Source organism: Armigeres subalbatus, chromosome 1, assembly GCF_024139115.2.
Source record: "Armigeres subalbatus isolate Guangzhou_Male chromosome 1, GZ_Asu_2, whole genome shotgun sequence".
Classification (NCBI taxonomy): domain Eukaryota; kingdom Metazoa; phylum Arthropoda; class Insecta; order Diptera; family Culicidae; genus Armigeres; species Armigeres subalbatus.
Genome location: NC_085139.1, coordinates 211,930,119 through 211,951,707, shown reverse-complemented (window position 1 = coordinate 211,951,707; position 21,589 = coordinate 211,930,119). Strand labels below are relative to the sequence as shown.

Sequence of the window (21,589 nt, the reverse complement as noted above, 5' to 3'; positions counted from 1 at the left end):
ATGATGGAGTCTACGTTCGGGTTGATGTCCGATCCGGATGAGTTTCAAGCTGTCGGAAGATTTAGGTCCAACGTTGACCTTAAAGGGAGTGATGAAGGTCATGCAGGCAGTTTAAGCGTAGAGATTTCGGAACAAATGCAGCAGAAGACTAGTTCAGGGATTTTCACAGAATGGGAGCTTCCTAGATATATGGAAAATGCTAAATGTTTTGAATCTCAGACCGCATTTCAAAATGGAGATGACGATGACGAAACCCTGTCATTACTGGAGATCAAAATTAATGATCAATTATCACAAGCCATTACTTTAACTTGGACTACACAAGATGATGCAAGAAGTCAGGAAAAGCCACTACAGTCAACTTTCATGGTTGAGCCTACAGAAACAACGCAAGCCTGGAAATTTTCGCAATCTCAACCTTCCACAGAAACGCAACAAACGCAGCAAACTCAAGCGGTTGATTTGTCTCAGGACTCCACGGTACATGTAAAACACGAGAATACTGCAACATCCATCCCGTTGTATCAACATCTGTCCGAAATTCCATCTTCGATTCGTAACCTTTACACTTCGGTTGTTGAGAAATACAGCGACTTCTGCTTTTCCTACATGCTGGCTGCTCAACTGTGCCAAGAGGAAATCCCAATGAGCGCCTTCAATGAACTCAAACTTAGTCTCCTGCTGAGTATAGCCTCGGTTTGGCAGACAAATCGGTCACAGCCATTCCACGTGATCGTCCTGGGGGCGGACACTTCGATATCTCACCTGGCGATGACGTCCGTTGGTCAGTTGGCGCGCCGCTTTATGGCTGGTATGTTCGACCCGTTGGCCGGTGGTCGTGTGCTCGAGGACAACTTCGTCGAGTGCGGCGCTACAACGTTGGCGCGAACCGGAATTTGCTATATCGGTGATTGGTCTATGCAGAAACCGAGCAATTCGGCCCGTATTTTGCGGGAGATTGAATCCGGGCAGGTGATCATCGAGAATCATCCGATAACGTATCCCTTGGAGTGTGCGATATGGAGCTTCTGGAACTATACAAAGAAGGCGAAGTCGGATTTGAGCACGATCATCATTTTTTTGAAGTAAAAGATGAAGTTGTGTTATTGGAGAGGCTTATAATCTTTTTGGATCTTTACAGTGCTTTTGGAATACCGATCATTCTTCCCGAGCAAACTTCGGAAGTGGTGATGGACTTCATACTGGAAAGGTCTCTAACAGTTTATGAACCAGATAACCAACAATTCCTTGTTCCGCAAGAAGATGTGCAGCAATTCCTGGCAATGCTATACCACCAAGAAGTCCAGATGTCCGAGGCAGCCTCCAAGCTTTTGAGTGACTATTTTGTAGCAACTCGATTAAACATTTCAGGTAATTGCCTAAATTGCGAAAACAATTCCACTTTTACATAGATCTTTTTTTTTCAGAATCCCTCACCCAGACGTCCTTCTCGGCTCTTAACAAATTAGCCGAAGCCCATGCGCGGCTTTGTTTTCGGTCTGAAACGACCCGAATGGATGCCGTTGTTGCAATAATGATCTGCGAGCGTTTTGTTCACAACGTATTCTCCAATCCAGGCAATGGTGCACCACTGGTTGACAGTTTTAATACCATCGATGACTTAGAACAACATCTTTGTCGCTTCGACAGTTGGTTGAAGGATTTTCTCAGAAACGTTAATCGAGTCTAAAATCTGTTGGTTTATTTACTCTAATAGGTATTTTAAATATCATGTAGAAGACATGATCAATAGCAATTCGACGAATTGTACAAATGTTTAGTCTTAAGTAGTAGCTTAAATATAATCAATCATTCCTTTGATTAACTCAAACGTATCTTTAGCCGTATTTTCAATACTCGATGGAGGAAGAAGAAAACCATGGGTACCCGTGTCCGGCAAATCGACTGAGTAGCTGTACTTTATTCCGGCTTCGTAACGCGCATACTCGACTGAGGTTCCTGAGCTCGGATAACTCATCTCTCCATCCCTATCAATCTGATAGGAAATGTGGCTTCCCGAACCGCGAAGCGCTTCGACTGCCACTGCCGCCATCTCGTGCACATCGCCAAATCGTTCTGAACCTTCCGACCTCTTTTCATCTGGGTAGCTGATGGTCTGGCCGTACGAATGCAGCGACAGATAAATCTGGATATTGCGGCGAGCCTGTGTCAAGAATTTACTCATTGCTTTGGTTTCCGGTTCGGAGAAAGCATTGTACCCGGAGTAGTACTCACTACAGGCGGACTTGGATGCTCCGTCCAGATTCCAGCGGTGATCCCAGTTGCGGTTGAGATCAGTCCCAATGCAGGTTTGGTCCGAGTCTACGGAAAGGGAACTTTGCGATTGTAACCAGTTAAGGCTGGAAGAAAATAAGAAAATATTTTAGTCTTTCCGGCAAACACGAAATGGTTACTAACGTACGCAGTTGTTAGAATTCCAGAACTCTGTGTTTCCGGGTGCTTAGAACGTGACTTGCGCCACATACGATCATACTCATGGCTGTATTCATAGCCGTCAGGGTTCAACACAGGAAGTACGTACCAATCCATTGACTTGATGTTCTCTAGTTCCGTATCTATTAAATGAACTCATGAGTTATCAGATAATTTACCATACCAAAACACTACTATACCATTGTTTGATATTGCTTTCGTCAATGAATCCAATATCCATGTGGCAACACTTGGACCTAGCCACTCTCTTCCATGAGCTCCAGCTTCGACAAACACGGCAGGTCGTTGACCTCTTCGTTTCAGCCCCATGTGCTTTTTCTTACCTTTCACGTACTTCGTATTGCTCCCTTTCACTCCGGAAGAGCGCTGACCGTCGAACCTAACTTTCACCACGGTCAGTGGTCGTCCTTCAAAACTCCGGCCAATGTGTATCAACTCCACATTCTTCGTGAACCGTCTCCCCAAATAGTTCATAAACTTCGTCAGATCTGCATAGCGATGATAGCGATACCATGTCAGCGGGTGTCCGTGCAGAACTTCAACTTCAATCTGCTCCCGTCGTGTCATCTTCGGGTTCTCGTACAGGATCGCTTGCCCCAAGTTCCGTATTGTCACTTCCTTGTTTATGTCTTCGTCACGGAGATAATCTCCAAATGTCTCCAGCATATGCGGAGGCACGAGAATATCGTTGGTGCCCCTCAATGACGGCCCTTTCCACCATTGGAGTTTAACACCTTCCGGAGATAGTCTGTAGTCTTCCAGCGAGCGAATATGGTCCGTGGTTCTAGGGTGGATACGCCACAGCTGGTATCCGCTGTAGTGTACTTTTGTGGGTTTCGTTAGGTGCGTTGTAGATGGAACCTGCGTGGTTTTTGGTTTCCTCGTCGTTGTGAACATGTGTTGCGCGATAACTCCTAGCCAGTTCTCTGGCTTTTGAAGTGGATCTGATGCTGGAAGGAATGGAATCAACGGTTTCGAAGTTGTAGGTTTGGAAGGTGCATCGGTGGGTGAATCTACACCGAAAAGATTTGGAAGCCACCCGACACTTGATTGAGTGGTTGTTGTGGTTATTGTCGGGGCGGTTGCTTCAACGGGTTCAACGGTGCTTGCTGTTGATGTAGACTCGTCCGGTGAAGACCACGGATTGAAGAAATCCCAGGGCATCATGAATTGAAACCAATCATGGTAGGAGTTATCCTCCGTCCCTGTAATAGGATCTACCACGGGTGACGGAACTTCTGGTTCTTCAATTTCATTGTACATGTATGGTGGATAGTGATACCAAGGCTGCTGCTTCTCAGTGGAATCGTGGACTCTTTCGATCTGTGTCTGCGTACTAAGGTCGGAAGCACTCCGGGTTGGACGTTTTTTGAGATCCACTATCCTTGGAGTTGTTCCGCGGTTCTCATCATAGTCATCATACTCAACTGTTGTTCGTGGCCCGAAACCCAGCGATCGAACAAACCTTCCTATTGATGAGAAGAGTCCGGTAAAAAAGTTTCCTCCCCCACTACCACCGCCACTGTCGTCAGAATCTTCCCCGCTATCATATTCTGCCGATTCTTCTTCACTGTAATCTTCTACACTAGCTGTATGCTCCGGTTTCTTAATATTCGTTTTGTCTGACGACCCCGCACTATCATCATCATAATCCGAGTTCTTATCGTTCACAACTCCACCCGCTTGATTACCGCTCACTTCCTCGCTTCCATCATATTCATCACTGCTTTCCTCACCCTCCTGACTATCATCCTCATCATCCTCGTCTTCATCATAACTCGTATTCGAGAAGCCCTCATAGTAGTCGCCTTCATCCGAAGCACTTTCTTCACTACTGTCACCTTTATCATCGATTATTGCTTGAGGTGGAAAAGGCACTGTGGCTGGCGTTGCCGGAGAATACTCGCTAGTCACATGAATGTTCGTCGTTAACTTGTTCTTATTAGGCAGCCCACTACTCACAGGGATCCCGGCCACTGTCACGCGCTTCGAGTTTCCACCTTGATATTGCTTCGACGTAAACCCGATTGGAACGGTGGTCATTTCCGAATTCTTGTCTCCAACGGAATTACGCTTAATCTTCTTCCCGTTTATCACCTCATTCTCCTGAAATGCGAGTTCTCCTTCCTCGTCCTGCAACCCATCGTCCTCGATGGATACGTATTCGGTACTGATGAAAGCATTCTCCATATAGTTGTACATACTCTCCAGCACTCCACTGATGGTGGAAATGACCGGAGGATCCACGTAGACAACCTGCTCGAACGGTTTCTTCTGTTTCTTAGACTTCACCTTTTTGGTCAAAGGACGAGCCGTAGAAGTGCGGGTCGTTGATCCTAAAGTTGACAATGTAGTTATTTTAGTCTTTTTCTTTTTCCTCGGTTTATTCGTGGTAGTTACAATTTTTGTCATCGGAGTGGTTGATGCTTCTTGAAAAGGCGTTAACGTACAGTTGATGGTGAAGTACTTTCGCAGCAACTGCAGGGTCTTTTCAGATATTTGAGTGTGATTTTTGGTGGTAGGTGCTTTCGTAGTAGGCGCTTTTGTGGCAGGTTTCTTCAATCGCCGTATTGGTCGCGCCGTAGTCGTTGGCGGTAGCTGAATTTGCTCCATGTGATAGTCCCCCTTATAGATCGGGGTAGTGTTGTTCAACGTGTTTTCTATTGAAGACAGATCATCTGCGTAGTCAATTGGACTGGTTATTGGTGGCTCTGCAGTTGTCGTACTCCGAAACATTGTCGGAAGATACGTTTTGTTGTTTCCCCATAGTAGTTCCACATGTCCACCAGGATCATTCCCCACCAAATACTGGTAGTAATGCAAAGGATTGGGAAAGTCATCCTGTGAAACAATATTCACATTTGTCGCATAATCACTAGGAGGAGTTGGCTTCAACACTTTTATCTTGTCTACATCGTACTTGTCGATCTTATGGTTATTCACATACACTGCACTGAGACCCAAGGTTGTATTAAGTCCCAACAATAAAACACAAATCTGTCGGAACATCCTTCCTTTTTTCAACCACTGGATCCAAACCGACAAAACTGAACCGATCACCTTGAACTACACGCAGCAACTAAACTCCACCACGATTTCCGATCCATGTACCAACGCTCTAACCCAGCGGAACCGAAGCGCCATCTAAATCTCAAAAAGTCGGTCGAACTCGATGAACCGGAACCCAGTCAGGCAAGGGGCGCGTACTTGCCATTCCTAAACATACCCACCCGCCAGGTTCCGCCGACAAACCGGGGAACCATTTTCCGCTATTACTTCGTCGCAGCGAACAGTTGGTACGGTTGACAAACTTTCTGGGATCATGCTCATGGTAGGCCATGTGCGGCGAAAGATAAGCAAAACATATGTGAACTTGGATGCGCTCCAGTTCTTGGGTGCGCGCGAAAGGGTGATGATGTTTTTGAAACGCATCGAAAAACGGCCAATTGAAGACGGCAATGATGACAATCGCATTGTTGTCGAACATTATACCTGCATCTATGTTCACATTTCTCTTTAAATGCTTGTCGGCATGAGTATACTTGTGCGTGATGATGCTACTTAGCATTTACCATTAGTTCAACCAGGACGAGAGTAACAGTTTGTCTTAGAATGCGATAGCTACCGAAGCTCAACCCGTTGTGGAAAGGTTTGTTTTGGTTTGGTGGTTCGTTTGATAGTGAAAGTTGCCTCTCGGAGATATGGCAGTAAATAAATACACAAATAATGCAAATGAAAATAATTTACCTGCACTTGTGTCTGAGGGCAATCCTTGGCAATCAAATATAAAATATTAAAATATGTAACATATGAATTTGGAAAATTTCAATTTTATTCATTTTTATTCATCACGATCTGTGATGTTAATGCAGCCCAACACCAATGAACTTCTTTGCCGTAATGTAACTTTGAAATTCCTGTAAAATAACGTAAAAATATAATGTTTTTTTCCTACGGTTACTCAATAAAATCTTCCGACGTTAAAATCATCTAAAGAAATTACTATTTTCAGGTTTTATTAAATACGAAACATTTTCTTCTGCATTTTGGCAATAAATAGAAGAAAAAATAAAATAATTATCTACAATCAAAAGTTAATTGTCCATATCCTCTGCTTGACTCGCGATTGTTGTTCGTCAACGGTGTCAGCGAAGCGGCATGCAGATGCATCCGAGCTCGGTGCGTTAACGCTAAAGTAATTCCGAACTATTTGTCTGCTGCACGTGATAATCGTTGAACTTAAAGATAGCGTAGACAAGACACACTTTCAAACTTGACATTGCTATACCGCAACGCCAGTTGACATGCGAGGGCGGGCGGTTTTTGTTGATACCATGTTATAGGGTAACTGTTCTATTTTGGACCCCTAGAGGAAGAGCTTCCCAATATATGCTTATATCTATTGCAATACAGGTTCGATACGGGCGGAAATGACACCATTTCAAAGATGAAAGTCTTACTTATGAAACAGAAATTTGAAGTCGGCTTCGGTTATTGATAAACCGGTGAAGTTTGCCATTTTCTGAAATGAAAATATTCTTCGTTTTGGACAATGCAACATATTTTGGACCCCCAAATGTACACATTTTGGACACCCCCAATTTAGTCTCTTCAAAGTCGAATTTCTAATTTACCCTGGTCAAATAAGCTGAAGCAAAGTCTTATCTTTCGATTGGCATGCATCAATGAGAAGATTTTTGCGTTTTAAATTCACAATTTCGACAAAAACTTATTGTGGGCGTTCTGAGATTTTCAGTGATGAATACTTTTAACCGTAACGCATTGTAACGCTCGCCTTCTTGAACAAACTAATTTCCTCGAAATTTTATCTAATTATCGCTATTTATGCACTGGAAACCAGTGAGATAGATGCTGAACAATATTATTTTTTTGAAGCCAATGGGGGAATTAGCAGCGGCATTGATTTTAGTTCAGAAATCAAGAAAATGTCGCCAGGAGTGTCCAAAATGTGTAGGGGTCCAAATCAAGTTGGTTACCCTATACATTTGATGACGGACGCGCGCCGGGCGTGCGAGTGGTTGTTCTATAAAACATATAGACAGACACGCGCATTAGACAGTAAATTCAGTGGACCTAAATTAATAAAACGGAATAGTTCTTAAGGTATTTCAAGCCTTTCGTCTCCGAAGTAGATTAAGTAATTTAATTTTTCTTTTTACCGCTCTAAATGGCCCGGAAATATCTCAAAGTATTTGCATAATCTGACATTTATTAATTTGCCCCAGCTGCGGTCTTGTATACGTAATGCCCATATGATATTCGTAGTTGTTAATTAATTATAGCATCGCACTACCTCATTGCGGTATACATGTACTCAAAACTGTCGACGCCGCGGCTTGACATTTGGCGACTACAAGACTAGCCCAAGACTACGCGCAGCTGCTGGAAGTGGCACGACCAATAGAAGCACAGCTAGGCGCAGCTTCTCTCGAAGATTGCTGAAAAGATATTCAACCCTTCATTGGTAGCACTGTAACCACTGCACTAGGCACGGTACTCCCGGATCAGAGAAATGACTGGTATGACAGGAAATGTGAGCAGTTAGTGGAGGAGAAGAATGCAGCATAGACGAGATTGCTGCAACCCCGTTTGAGGGCGAACGAGGCATTTTCCGAAAGAAAAAGCGCCAACAGGATGATCGAGACCATAAAGAGACGGATTAACTGTACCGCGATAAAAATGTACGAAAGTCTTATGAAAAGCTGATCCTGAAATATTTTTCTTTCGAAATACGCGGAATTTTCGATTTGCTGTGCGTATTCATGAACGATTTTTGTTATTGAATTCAACAGCACATGCAATTTTAAAATTTGGGGAGACTTGATCCCCTTTCTATGATATCTACGCAATAAATATTTTTTCCTACCAACCCCTCATCAAATCTGTCAAATTTACAAGAAATTAGAAGCCTGAGAACAGATTTATATTTTTTTATTCTTTACGCCAAATTGTTGGAGGATCAAGTGTCCCCATATTGAGGTAATAACTTCAAATCCAAATATCCTAAAACTTTGATGAAGTGTTGACATTTTCATCAGTACAGATCAGTACAGAAGTACAGAATACATCAGTACAGAATATGCTTAATTATTTATGGCTGCAGAATAAATAAGGTTGTCAATCCAAAAAATAACTCACCACATAAAGCTCATTTGTCAAGAGGATCTATACAAAAAAATATTTGCTAGAACAAAACTACTTTAGTTCTCGATAAAACAGGGGGTGATCAAGTCTCCCCGGGGATCAAGTCTCCCTTCCTTCCCCTAAGGACATAAGCGGGAATCTTCTTACGAACGAGCGTGAGGTAATCCAAATGTGACGTCAGCATCACTTGGGAAACTCCTTCAAGAATTCCACTAGAAGTTTATCTGGAGCTCGTGAAGTCGTTCAAAAAATCATCTGTGAATTTCTTCAGCATTTTTCACGGATACCTACCTAGTTGGCTACAGCGTCGATACACCTATGCCTGGCGTATTGTAATCGTCGGTCTTGGGCGATAATACTCCAGTTTCCCCAAACGTTTGGGTCCCCAGGTCCGATTCCACGGCGTGCAGCCAACGTGTTCGTGGCCTTCCACGTAGTCGTCGGCCTCTATTTGGTTCTCTGGTAAATATTGTTTTCGCTATTTTTTCTTCCGACATTCGCACTAAGTGACCAGCCCACTGAAATTTACCGTATTCTATACGATTCACAATATTTTCTTCTTTGTATACTTGATACAACTAATGATTCTTGCGTCTGCGCCACACACCATTTTCTAGTTTCCCTCAGTACGCAGCACTTTTCGCTCGAAAACCCCGAACGCTTTCCGGTCCGCCTCTTTTAAAGTCCATGCTTCATGTCCGTAAAGGGCCACTGGTAGAATCAGAGTTTTGCATAGAGCAAATTTCTTTTCCATCTTCCATACAGAATGTTATGCAGAAAACCGCGAGAAGATTAGAGTTTTACCGGCTAAGTTATTAGTATTTCTCTAAAGTGGGGTTTGAGCAAATTTCGTTTCTTTTACCTTTGAAAAGAAATAAATTCACCCCTACAACCATTGGCGGAGACAGAGATGGGACACCACACGATGCAATCACACCATTGTTCTCAACGGCTATTATTCTTGCACCAAGCGGTGGCCCACCAAATAACAATAGCAGGCTCCGCCAGTATAATGCTAATATCTTTGCCTAATAAACTCTAATCTTCTTTCGGTTTTCAGCATAGCATTCCTATTTATTTCTACAAAAACTGAATGAGTATCATTGATCTTGATGGTAAATTCCAATGGTCCAACTGCAAATCACTGTTTTTGGATGTATCTGCATACATTTTTTCATATAAACTTCTAACGAGCTTAGCACCGCCCAAACGTTGACCGATTTGGCTAAAATTTTGTCCAGAGCATCAGGGCATCAAATAGAACCGAATAAAAGGGCGGCCCATCAAAAAATTTGAAAAAGTGTTTTTTAAACCACCCTAACCTACATGTTGCGGAACCTAAGCTGGTTACGTAATCCGTAAAAGGCCCTTCGCATCAGCAGTACATCTTTTCACTTCACGGGAAACGTCATTGCCACATGTCACAAGCGTTTCAAGGTAAACAAATTCTTCAACAACTTCAAACACATCCCGATCAATCACTACCTCAGCACCATCACCACTAGATCTTCCTCTATCCCTATCTGCCACCATGTACTTTGTCGTCTCCCTATTCAGTGAGACAAAAGCCTCCACTACTGCTCTGCGATCGATTCCAATGACGACATCGACGTCCGCAAAGCCCAGGAGCATATGCGACCGTGTGATGATAATGCCGTTCCTCTGTATGGTAGTAGCGGATTGCGTTAAAATAGTAATCGAAGATACGAAATGGAAGCATGAATTATTTGAATGAGATTTGAATTGCTACACTCTAACTTTCTCCTACTCAGTGGCTGAGTAAAATTGTATTGCCATCTCTTTTCTTCCCACGGAAATTTTACTCAATTTCCGTCAAAAGCAGGATTACTCATGGTTTGAGGTGTCCTGCTTTTGACGGAAATTGAGTAAAATTTTCGTGGGATAGAAAGAGAGCAATACAATTTAATCGAAGCAATCGGCGTTCGAAAAGTAGGCGCCCATTTTTGACTACGAAGGTAAATTCTTCACGCACAGTCTGACAGTTCCTTATGGGGTTTTACTGTGGAAGAACAAGAAGGGGTGATTGGCGGCCATGTTTCAGGCACAGTCTGACAGATTAGATTTTGCCATAAGAGTGAGTAGAGGCATTACCTTCGTATTCGCGAATTAGCACACGAATATGAGCTCGATTGACAGAACGAAACGAAGAAATAGAGGATTCTAATTCGAATATTAGGTACATCACCTATGTATCACTAGAGCTACTCGTTCTGTCAGAACATACATGTTGCAATTGGTTAGCGCACGGTACTAATAGAGCAGTAACTGTGAGATGAGCAATGCATCGTCTCAAGTCGTATTTCGGTTCAGGATCCGATGTGATGCTACAGAGACGTAAATTGGCTATGATGAAGCAGAAGCCAGGCGAGACTAGTCTGTCGTTTATCACTCGAGTCGATGATACAGCTCGCCTGTGCAAGTTTGGAGAAGATAAAGAATTTGAAGAGATAGTGGGCGCCATAGCAGAGCACGCGATGTGTCGGGAAGTTCGTATCGCAGCCCTTAAAATGCTCAGTCGAAAAAGTACGTTTGCAAGCCTAGTGGATAAACTACGGAAGCTCGAAGCGATTAAGATCAACGAGGAGTTTTTCAAACAGATCCACAGCAACTCAGATTCAACAATGATTGCACAGATGAGCGCCGGGTATAATACCAATGACCGAGGTGCAAACTCACGTTACAACCCAAGACGAGGAATATTCCAGCATATTGCCTCGTGCAGAAGAGTTGATCGATACAATCCGATTCCAAGATTCAAGTATACAGGAGGAAATGAAAGAAACCGAAAAACACCATTCGATCCGGAAAATGGCCTTGAGAGATGCTGGAGATATAGTAGCGTTTTCCATCAACCATCCGAATGTAGCGCAGTGGATAAAACTTGTTTGGGGTGCGGCAATATAGGTCATATCAGAAGAGCACGCCGTAACTCGAATATCTCTCGTGAGTTCAAGAACACTACGGATGGCAAAATGAGACTTTCGTAGGCGAAAATCGAGAAAATCGCGGCGATAGAGAAATCGGATTCCGAAGTCGTTCCGTTGGAAGTGAGTGAAACCTTAGAGAATTGGTTATTTAGTATCATGTTAGTTCGCAATGACACGTTGATTATTCAATGAAAATTTTCATGAGCTCCACTTTTACTTGAATAATATGTACTTAGATTGAATTATCTATGTTTTAAATAAAATATTGAAAAACATTTATATGTTCGGCTATTATTTAGCTTGGAAGAATTTCTACTAACATACAAGTTAAACTAGAGGCCTGAATAAGAGAAACGCGGATAGGTATATGCCACCAATCGAACCGTCAAAAACAGCAGCCAATTGAGCAGGAGAGCTGTCAAGCAGCCAAAATGTTGGCTCAAATACTGAAAACGGCTAAATTCGATTTTATGCCATTTTTAAATAAACAAAATTGAATGTATTTTACATTAGCAATAATATATGCAAGTCATTTGTAGATTATGAATTGAAATTCCATTGTTTATTGGATTCTATTGTTATATGATATGGACACATCAAATAGCAGATTGTGAGATTTTATCTACATAAACCATTTCGTCCTTTTTATGTGTTGTTCTTTGATGAAGAAGATGAATGCAGTGTTGGCAGATTCATATTTTCTATTCGCGTTTCTCTTATTCAGGCCTCTAGTTAAACTATGTTTCTAGTAGTAGTATGTTAAGCTATTTTACAGTCATCGTGACATTGTTTTATTATAGAACATTGTTTTATGAACTAACTAAGGTCGAATTTTATTGACAGAAGGCTGTGCGAATGGCAGATCGTGCCGACATGATGATATTGTATCAGATAAACGTGGACAGTGACGACAACATAGTTTCTGCAAAAGTAGCTGGAATGCCATGTGAGTTCCTGATCGACTCTGGAGCTCAGGTGAACACGTTCACGGAGAAGTTGTTCTGTTGCTTGGGCTCAAAGTACCGGTGGTAACAGTACCCCTTTACGAACAGAAAAGTATTACTGTATTGTGATGATTGAATATTGATTATTTGGTTTTTGTAAATTTTTGTCACCCGGCCTACTCCACTACCCTTCCGTCAGGGAGCCTACTTTGTTTTTTATTTTTAGCCATCTTTGTTTTTTATTTTTGTTTTCATTGTGCATGCTCTCTGTTTTGCACTTTTCTGTCACCCGGCCTACTCCACTGCCCTTTCGTCAGCCCGGATAAAAAATACCATAGAGAATAAAATATCATAAAAATACAATACAACTTATTGATGAACAATAAACTCTATTGTTTTTATATCATACCAATCAAAGTGCCATATTGTTGTTCCAATAGACGTACAATAAATTCTATTGCCAGTAAAATATTTGCAGTTAAATTACATTCAACTAAATTGTAATGGCAAAAATGTGTTCGAGAAAAAATCGATTTTTCTATTGTAAAGAACCATAACAACCCTCATTTTCTATTGTAAAAGTGTCATTTACAATTAGCTTTATGGTGGAAAACAAAATCCTTTAATGTTATTCTATTGTGAGCCACAATAGAGTTTACCGTAATTACTATTAATGTCAGCGTACTGTTACAATAATATTTATTGTAATACTTTTGGATTTTTTTTATTATGGAGGGAGCCTACCGGGGACGCTAGCACATTTCCTTTATTTGTTGTCTTCATTTTACGCTTGATGCGGGCAGCAGGGACTATGTCCAAGGGCTTGACGATCCCTCCCCAGGCCATCTGCGAGTTGTGGGGCTTGCCTAGGATGTGGTGGGGTTTGACAGTGGGCCCTGTTAAACCTCTATAAAAAGCTGCATGTATCCGCAAGTAGGCCCCACCAAAGCGACCGTGTGCCGCTCAAAGCGCACAAGCCCAAGTCCTGGTGTTAGGTGGGACGCTAAACAGCCGACCTGACACGACGGCCCTCCGACGAGACAGGAGGTTTGCGCAGGCCCAATAAGCCGCCTGGAAAACCAATCATTACGAACAATATAAGAGATAATGCGACTCGATATAATCGGCAAAGACCTAGGCGACGAATACAGGATCACGATTGGAAGCTTGGAACATGGAATTGCAAGTCGCTAGGTTTCGCAGGTTGCGACAGGATGATCTACGTTGAATTACTAATTATAACTTCGACGTCGTGGCGCTGCAGGAGATTTGCTGGACAGGACAGAAAGTGTGGAAAAGCGGGCATCGAGCGGCTACCTTCTACCAAAGCTGTGGCACCACCAACGAGCTGGGAACCGGCTTCATAGTGCTGGGTAAGATGCGCCAACGCGTGATTGGGTGGCAGCCAATCAACGCAAGGATGTGCAAGCTGAGGATTAAAGGCCGTTTCTTCAACTATAGCATCATCAACGTGCACTGCCCACACGAAGGGAGACCCGACGACGAGAAAGAAGCGTTCTACGCACAGCTGGAGCAGACATACGATGGATGCCCACTGCGGGACGTTAAAATCGTCATCGGTGACATGAACGCACAGGTAGGAAGGGAGGAAATGTATAGACCGGTCATCGGACCGGATAGTCTGCACACCGTATCGAATGACAACGGCCAACGATGCATAAACTTCGCAGCCTCCCGCGGAATGGTAGTCCGAAGCACCTTCTTTCCTCGCACAAATATCCACAAGGCCACATGGAGATCACCTAACCAAGAAACGGAAAACCAAATCGATCACGTTCTAATCGAAGGTAAATTCTTCTCCGACATCACGAATGTCCGCACTTACCGCAGTGCGAATATTGAATCCGACCACTACCTCGTTGCAGTATGCCTGCGCTCAAAACTCTCGACGGTGTACAACACGCGTCGAAGTCGGACGCCGCGGCTTAACATTGGGCGGCTACAAGACGGTAGACTAGCCCAAGAATACGCGCAGCAGCTGGAAGTGGCACTTCCAACGGAAGAGCAGCTAGGCGCAGCGTCTCTTGAAGATGGCTGGAGAGATATTCGATCCGCCATTGGTAGCACCGCAACCGCTGCACTAGGCACGGTGCCCCCGGATCAGAGAAACGACTGGTATGACGGCGAATGTGAGCAGTTAGTGGAAGAGAAGAATGCAGCATGGGCGAGATTGCTGCAACACCGCACGAGGGCGAACGAGGCACGATATAAACAGGCGCGGAACAGACAAAACTCGATTTTCCGGAGGAAAAAGCGCCAGCAGGAAGATCGAGACCGTGAAGAAACGGAGCAACTGTACCGCGCTAATAACACACGAAAGTTCTATGAGAAGTTAAACCGTTGGGCCACGTGCCACAGCCTGATATGTGTAAGGACATAAACGGGAACCTTCTTACGAACGAGCGTGAGGTGATCCAAAGGTGGCGGCAGCACTACGAAGAGCACCTGAATGGCGATGTGGCAGACGAAGATGGCGGTATGGTGATGGTCCTGGGAGAACGCGCGCAGGACATAATTCTACCGGCTCCGGATCTCCAGGAAATCCAGGAGGAGATTGGCCGGCTGAAGAACAACAAAGCCCCTGGGGTTGACCAACTACCAGGAGAGCTATTTAAACACGGTGGTGAGGCACTGGCTAGAGCGCTGCACTGGGTCATTATCAAGATTTGGGAGGAGGAAGTTTTGCCGCAGGAGTGGATGGAAGGTGTCGTGTGTCCCATCTACAAAAGGGCGATAAGCTGGATTGTAGCAACTACCGCGCAATCACATTGCTGAACGCCGCCTACAAGGTACTATCCCAAATTTTATGCCGTCGACTAGGACCAACTGCAAGGGAGTTCGTGGGTCAGTACCAGGCGGGTTTCATGGTCGAACGCTCCACCACGGACCAGGTGTTCGCCATTCGCCAAGTACTGCAGAAATGCCGCGAATACAACGTGCCCACACATCATCTATTCATCGACTTCAAAGCCGCATATGATACAATCGATCGGGACCAGCTATGGCAGCTAATGCACGAACACGGTTTTCCGGATAAACTGACACGATTGATCAAAGCGACGATGGATCGGGTGATGTGCGTAGTTCGAGTTTCAGGGGCATTCTCGAGTCCCTTCGAAACCCGCAGAGGGTTACGGCAAGGTGATGGTCTTTCGTGTTTGCTATTCAACATCGCTTTGGAAGGTAATACGAAGAGCAGGGATTAACACGAGTGGTACAATTTTCAATAAGTCCGTCCAGCTATTTGGTTTCGCCGACGACATAGATATTATGGCACGTAACTTTGAGAAGATGGAGGAAGCCTACATCAGACTGAAGAGGAAGCTAAGCGGATCGGACTAGTCATCAACACGTCGAAGACGAAGTACATGATAGGCAGAGGTTCAAGAGAAGACAATGTGAGCCACCCACCGCGAGTTTGCATCGGTGGTGACGAAATCGAGGTGGTAGAAGAATTTGTGTACTTGGGCTCACTGGTGACTGCCGAAAATGACACCAGCAGAGAAATTCGGAGACGCATAGTGGCTGGAAATCGTACGTACTTTGGACTCCGCAAGACGCTCCGATCGAATAGAGTTCGCCGCCGTACCAAACTGACAATCTACAAAACGCTAATTAGACCGGTAGTCCTCTACGGACACGAGACCTGGACGATGTTCGTGGAGGACCAACGCGCACTTGGAGTTTTCGAAAGGAAAGTGCTGCGTACCATCTATGGTGGGGTGCAGATGGCGGACGTTACGTGGAGGAGGCGAATGAACCACGAATTGCATCAGCTGTTGGGAGAACCATCCATCGTTCACACCGCGAAAATCGGACGACTGCGATGGGCCGGGCACGTAGCCAGAATGTCGGACAGTAACCCGGTGAAAATGGTTCTCGACAACGATCCGACGGGCACAAGAAGGCGAGGTGCGCCGCGGGCAAGGTGGATCGATCAGGTGGAAGATGACTTGCGGACCCTCCGTAGACTGCGTGGTTGCCCGACTAGGAGAGCATAACTGAAACTTAACACAATATTAACATATTGTGATATTTATAACTTATTTTGATAGAATTTTGTTCTTAGTAGCCATTATCTTTCAAATGTTGTAACAGGATTTTATCATAATATGATTTAAAAAATGCTTAACACCGAATTGCCCAACAGTAGGCAATTAAAATAGATGTAGCAAAGTCTTCCAGCCATATAGATATCACAACGCAAATATAATTTGCAAAGGTTGCCTTATTTGTAATGTTGTTAATTTCATGTTCTCGGAAAATATTCTTGTTCATTCAAAAACAAAAATTTCTGATTGTTGATCACAATCTGGAGACCTATCACGAGCTGTAGATATTTGCAACTGCACAGAAATAATATATTTTGTATCTGATTCTGTTATAAATTTCTAACAAAATATGTTTTTTTATGATAAAATTGTAACAAAATTTGATAGTTTTTTGTTTCCAGTAGTGTAATTTTTGATAGAAATTTAGATATTTTAACAACATCCTGCACCATGTTTCTAACAAATTTTGTTATAAAAATTTAGTATAACATAATAACATAGGTTGATTTAATTTTGATATGACCTTCTAGTCGGGTGGCGACGTGTAGCCATGGACCGAGCCGAATGGAGAAGACTCTTATATACCGCACAGGCCACTTCGGCCTTAGTCTGAATAAATAAATAAATCATTTTACGCTTATAATTACCTGACTGTTTTCCCTAAATCACCTCTTCCGGGGAGCACTAGCAAGACGTAGGTCATAATTCTACCGGCTGCGTCATTGTCGTGGCCCGACCGAGATTTCTAGTCTCGACCGTTCGTCGCAACAATACTCAGCACAATATTATTGTGCTGTTTCCGCTCATCTATTTTCGGCTGGTTGGTTTTCTTAAAATTCGCAGGACTGTATGTTTCAGAACCTTCTGGCACAAGAATAGAATACTACGAATAGAATATACGGTATGTATCGATCAACTCTTCTGCGCGAGGCAATATGCTGGCTGGAATCTTCCTCGTCTTGGGTTGTAACGTGAGTTTGCACCTCGGTCATTAGTATTATACCCGGCGCTCACCTGGGCAATCATTGTTGAATCTGGGTTGCTGTGGTTCTGTTTGAAAAACTCCTCGTTGATCTTAATCGCTTCGAGTTCCCGTAGTTTATCCACTAGGCTTGCAAACATATACCTTTTCGACTGAGCATTTTAAGGGCTGCGATACGAACTTCCCGACACATCGCGTGCTCTTCTATGGCGCCCACTATCTCTTCAAATTCTTTATCTTCTCCAAACTCGCACCGGCGAGATGTATCACTGACTCGAGTGATAAACGACAGACTATAGTCTCGCCTGGCTTCTGCTTCATCATAGCCAATTTACGTCTCTGTAGCATCACATCGGATCCTGAACCGAAATACGACTTGAGACGATGCATTGCGTTCGCGAATGGTTCAATAGCTGCTTCTGGTGCATCATGCTGTGACTTAGTATTCCGAAAGATTCTCAGCAGTCGTGGTCCGGCCTTAATTTTGAAAATAGTGAATTTTGTACTTTCATCATTCACGCCGGAAAGGCGTAATGTATCCTCCAATAGCTCGCTCCATGTCTTATTATGAATGTCTGTATACACTGATTAATGACACCGATAATTGATCTACTGATGACATAAATCTTGACTCTTCCAGATTGCCGTCTAATGTTGGTGCCGCTCTCTGTGTGCTTAAGGAACCCGATGCTGGAATGAACCCAATGCTACCATCATCGCTCACTGGTTCGGATGCACAATGTTGGTCAGCTGGAGACACGCCAAGAACCTCTTTATCTTCGTGAGCCTTTAGCTGCGATTTGAGTTGCTCGATCAGCACTTTCCCTGCTTCCAACTCCTCAGATAGAGCTTTCACTTTTTCACTCAGTACGGAATGCATGCTTTCTTGTACGCCATCACTCGACGTTTGCTTAAACGAAGCCGTTTGGGCACGTGGGATAGACAGCTTAGATTTTGACGTAAACTACGTCTAAGGCAGGGCTGCCCAACGTACGGCCCGCGGGCCGGATGCGGCCCTCGGCTCCATTTTTTGTGGCCCGCGGCGTGCATGAAAAATAACCTCATAATCGGCCCACCAGCTTCTCTACCTGGCTCGAGAAGTTTTTTTAATTATTCATTATTAAATATGTAATTTTGAAAACAAAGCTCGTGCTGCAAAATCAATAATTTGAATTTGAAAAGAAAATAATATTTTACATAATTTGAAATGATTGCATTAAGTGACCCCAAGATACAAAAGGTTGATGTGGAACATCGCGTTTGCCATAAAGATTGGTCAGATGATGATGTTCACGTTGAAAAACGGAAGGCTGTTTTAAGCAAAACAGGAAAGTTTTCTATATTGAAGGAATAGAACCTGAATCCAAGCATTCTATGAAATATGGTATTTGAAAGCGCCCAAGTAGGAAACAAAAGTTAATAGAACTTCAAAGCACAGAGAAACAGACGTCTCACTTAGAACAAAATGCAATCAAAATTATCGTCACGAAAACATTACCGCCCAATTCTAAATGCACTGTAGGTGGACAAGCGGCAACCAGGTGGCGGTAGTGAGCAAACGTCAAACACAAGTAAAATCGATGGCAGCGCCATCGGTGGCCGATCGACCACCTACAAAAAATTGAATCCACCGTTAAAAAGATGAACGATGGAACATATGTAGAGTGAGACGTCTGTTTCTCTGTGTTCAAAGGTTTCAATTTAAATTTTCATTTGTTGATTCAAATTATTGGTACAATGGATTACTAAAGCAACAAACTCTCTTTACTCAAGCTAAAACGAAGTCAGAAAATGCAGTACGGGCCAGTTTTGCTGTTAGTAATTTTTTGCAAAACGGATCAAACCTTTCCAGGACGGAGAACTTGTTAAGGAATGCATTTCGGTTGTTGTTCACATCGTATCCTAAGGAAACAACCTCCTTCAGTAGCATTAGTTTGCGCGGAATACGATGAAGAGTAAACGTTCTCGCAGAAGATTTGAAAGCTACGTTACGTGAAAAAGCCGCCTGCTTCATATTCTACTCTCTCGCAAACGATGAAAATACTGACGTGAAAAACGTGACAAAAGTGGCGACAGAGAAATTGGCAGCTTTGATGATGATTTCCCAATGCAGGGAACAACTAACGGGAAAAACCTTAAAGCTGTTAAGACCTGTGTAAAAGATCTTTTTTTATCTTTCAAAAGCTTAAGTGACCTTACGATTAATGGAGCACCAGCAATGACAGGAAAGAATAATGGCCTTGTGATAATTCTAAGCAAGGGACAGTAATCACATAGGTACGGCGATATTTAGCTGCCATTTCACCAAAAAAATCGATATGTGAAAACGATCAATATTCCTCAAGTATTGACGCTCGTTATTAAGACAATTAACTTTATCAATGTTAGGGAACTCAATCCCCACCAATTATAAATGATGTTGACGGAAATGAAAGCAGAATACGGAGACTTGCTGTATTATTGCGAATTTCATTGACTAAGTCTTGCTTGAGAGATTGTTTTCTTTTTGAATGAAAATGGCACTATTTCTACAAGATAAAGGAAACCACTGCCCGAGCTGAATGATTCTGAATAGATGAGTGATTTGACTTTTCTAGCAGATATCGCCAAACATCTTATGACTTGAACATAAAGCACCTTGGCACAGTGGGTTGCTGAAATCTGGTACATTTATCTCATCCTGTAGAAAACAGTTCATGCAAATCAGTTCAATGTGCTGGTAAAGGAACGAAATTTCCATTTTTTTACATCCGGTAAACGGTGTGAATAATTTTATTTAATGTTTCAAATGCATCTCTAATGCAATGACGAAGACAAAATAAACAAAAAAGATTGTTTGAACGCAAATAAATCGTGTTTAGTTTTTCTGAAAAAAAAAATGATTATATTTTACATATTTAAAAAGTTATGTACAAAATATTTTATGGCCCGCCAGCAACTGTGAATTTCAAAAATTGGCCCGTGGCTTGAGAAGGTTGGGCAGGCCTGGTCTAAGGGGAAGACTCTGATACAGGGTGTAAAACGGAAATTTCCAAATTCGAGACCGTCACGAAATTAGGATAGATTTCAAATGCTAATAGCTCCATTATCTTTCAATGGATTTTCGAGATTTTATTATCAATCGAATCGGCAACTCTCCAGCAATTTTTTAAGCCTATTGTAACTTTTGATTATCAACGTATAAACATTAAAAATTCCAAATCTTTACCAACCCAGTAAAATTTCACAGTTTCGCTACGACCGCCGTCTGCGCGCGGTAGGTTCTTGCGCTCTGCTTTTGTGCGGTGATTCGCACAAAAAGTACAAAATAGAACCAGAGCAATGACCGCGGTCGGAGCGAAAAAGTGTGAAGAATTTTTATTCAACTTCAAATTTTGTACAGAGTTTATCACATGGAGATCTGATATTTCTTGCCGTAGCTTCCTTTTGTACTTAATAAGATGAAGAAGGGACCTCTGCAAGTAGTGTCGTTTTAAGAAGTGTCCGGTATTGGGAGGTGTCCGACGCTGGGAGTTCTCCCACTAAATAGTAAATGATCCGCCTCACGAAACGATCTCTCACATAGGGTAAGACGGTATAATATGCCCCCCTAAGGCAACTCCTTGATAACTTTTTACTTTTCAACGCAATTTATGCAAACTTTGTGTTATTTGGTAGTCCAGGAAGTCGCAAATGCATTGCCCGTGAGTAGTCATATAAAAATATTACAGATAACACGTAATAAAGCTGTTTTTGAAAAGTCGTGAAAAAATGAATTTTAAAAAGTGCATGGGCAATACGCCCCACCTCAACCAAAGTCATTTAATAGCCCTTCATTAGTATTTTATCAATCCCATCATAAAAAGGCTACAAATCCTTATGCGTTTGACATTAAAAAACCAACATAGGTCCATTCAAGCAGGTACGCTGCGCTTGTGTCCAGTTGGTAAGGGCATATCGTCCTGCCTACACTGGGGCGTTTTGGCCAGTGAAACATGTTTTCGAAAATCGTTAAATTTTTGAAGATGGAAGTAATTTTATATC

General features: G+C 42.9%; 2 protein-coding genes across 2 annotated transcripts; one reads left to right on the top strand and one right to left on the bottom strand.

Annotated features, from left to right (window-relative positions):
* Positions 1 to 1,809, top strand: LOC134210573 (minichromosome maintenance domain-containing protein 2). Its single transcript, XM_062686659.1, has 3 exons — positions 1 to 1,085; positions 1,142 to 1,371; positions 1,428 to 1,809. The coding sequence occupies exons 1-3, from the start codon at positions 1 to 3 to the stop codon at positions 1,688 to 1,690; spliced, it is 1,578 nt and encodes a 525-aa protein (XP_062542643.1). The 3' UTR covers positions 1,691 to 1,809.
* On the bottom strand, positions 1,666 to 5,549 carry LOC134210567 (uncharacterized). The gene is made up of 3 exons (XM_062686644.1): positions 2,634 to 5,549; positions 2,423 to 2,576; positions 1,666 to 2,360 (listed from the first exon to the last, which is right to left on the bottom strand). The coding sequence occupies exons 1-3, from the start codon at positions 5,461 to 5,463 to the stop codon at positions 1,796 to 1,798; spliced, it is 3,549 nt and encodes a 1,182-aa protein (XP_062542628.1). The 5' UTR covers positions 5,464 to 5,549; the 3' UTR covers positions 1,666 to 1,795.
* Positions 5,550 to 21,589: the final 16,040 nt, after the last annotated feature.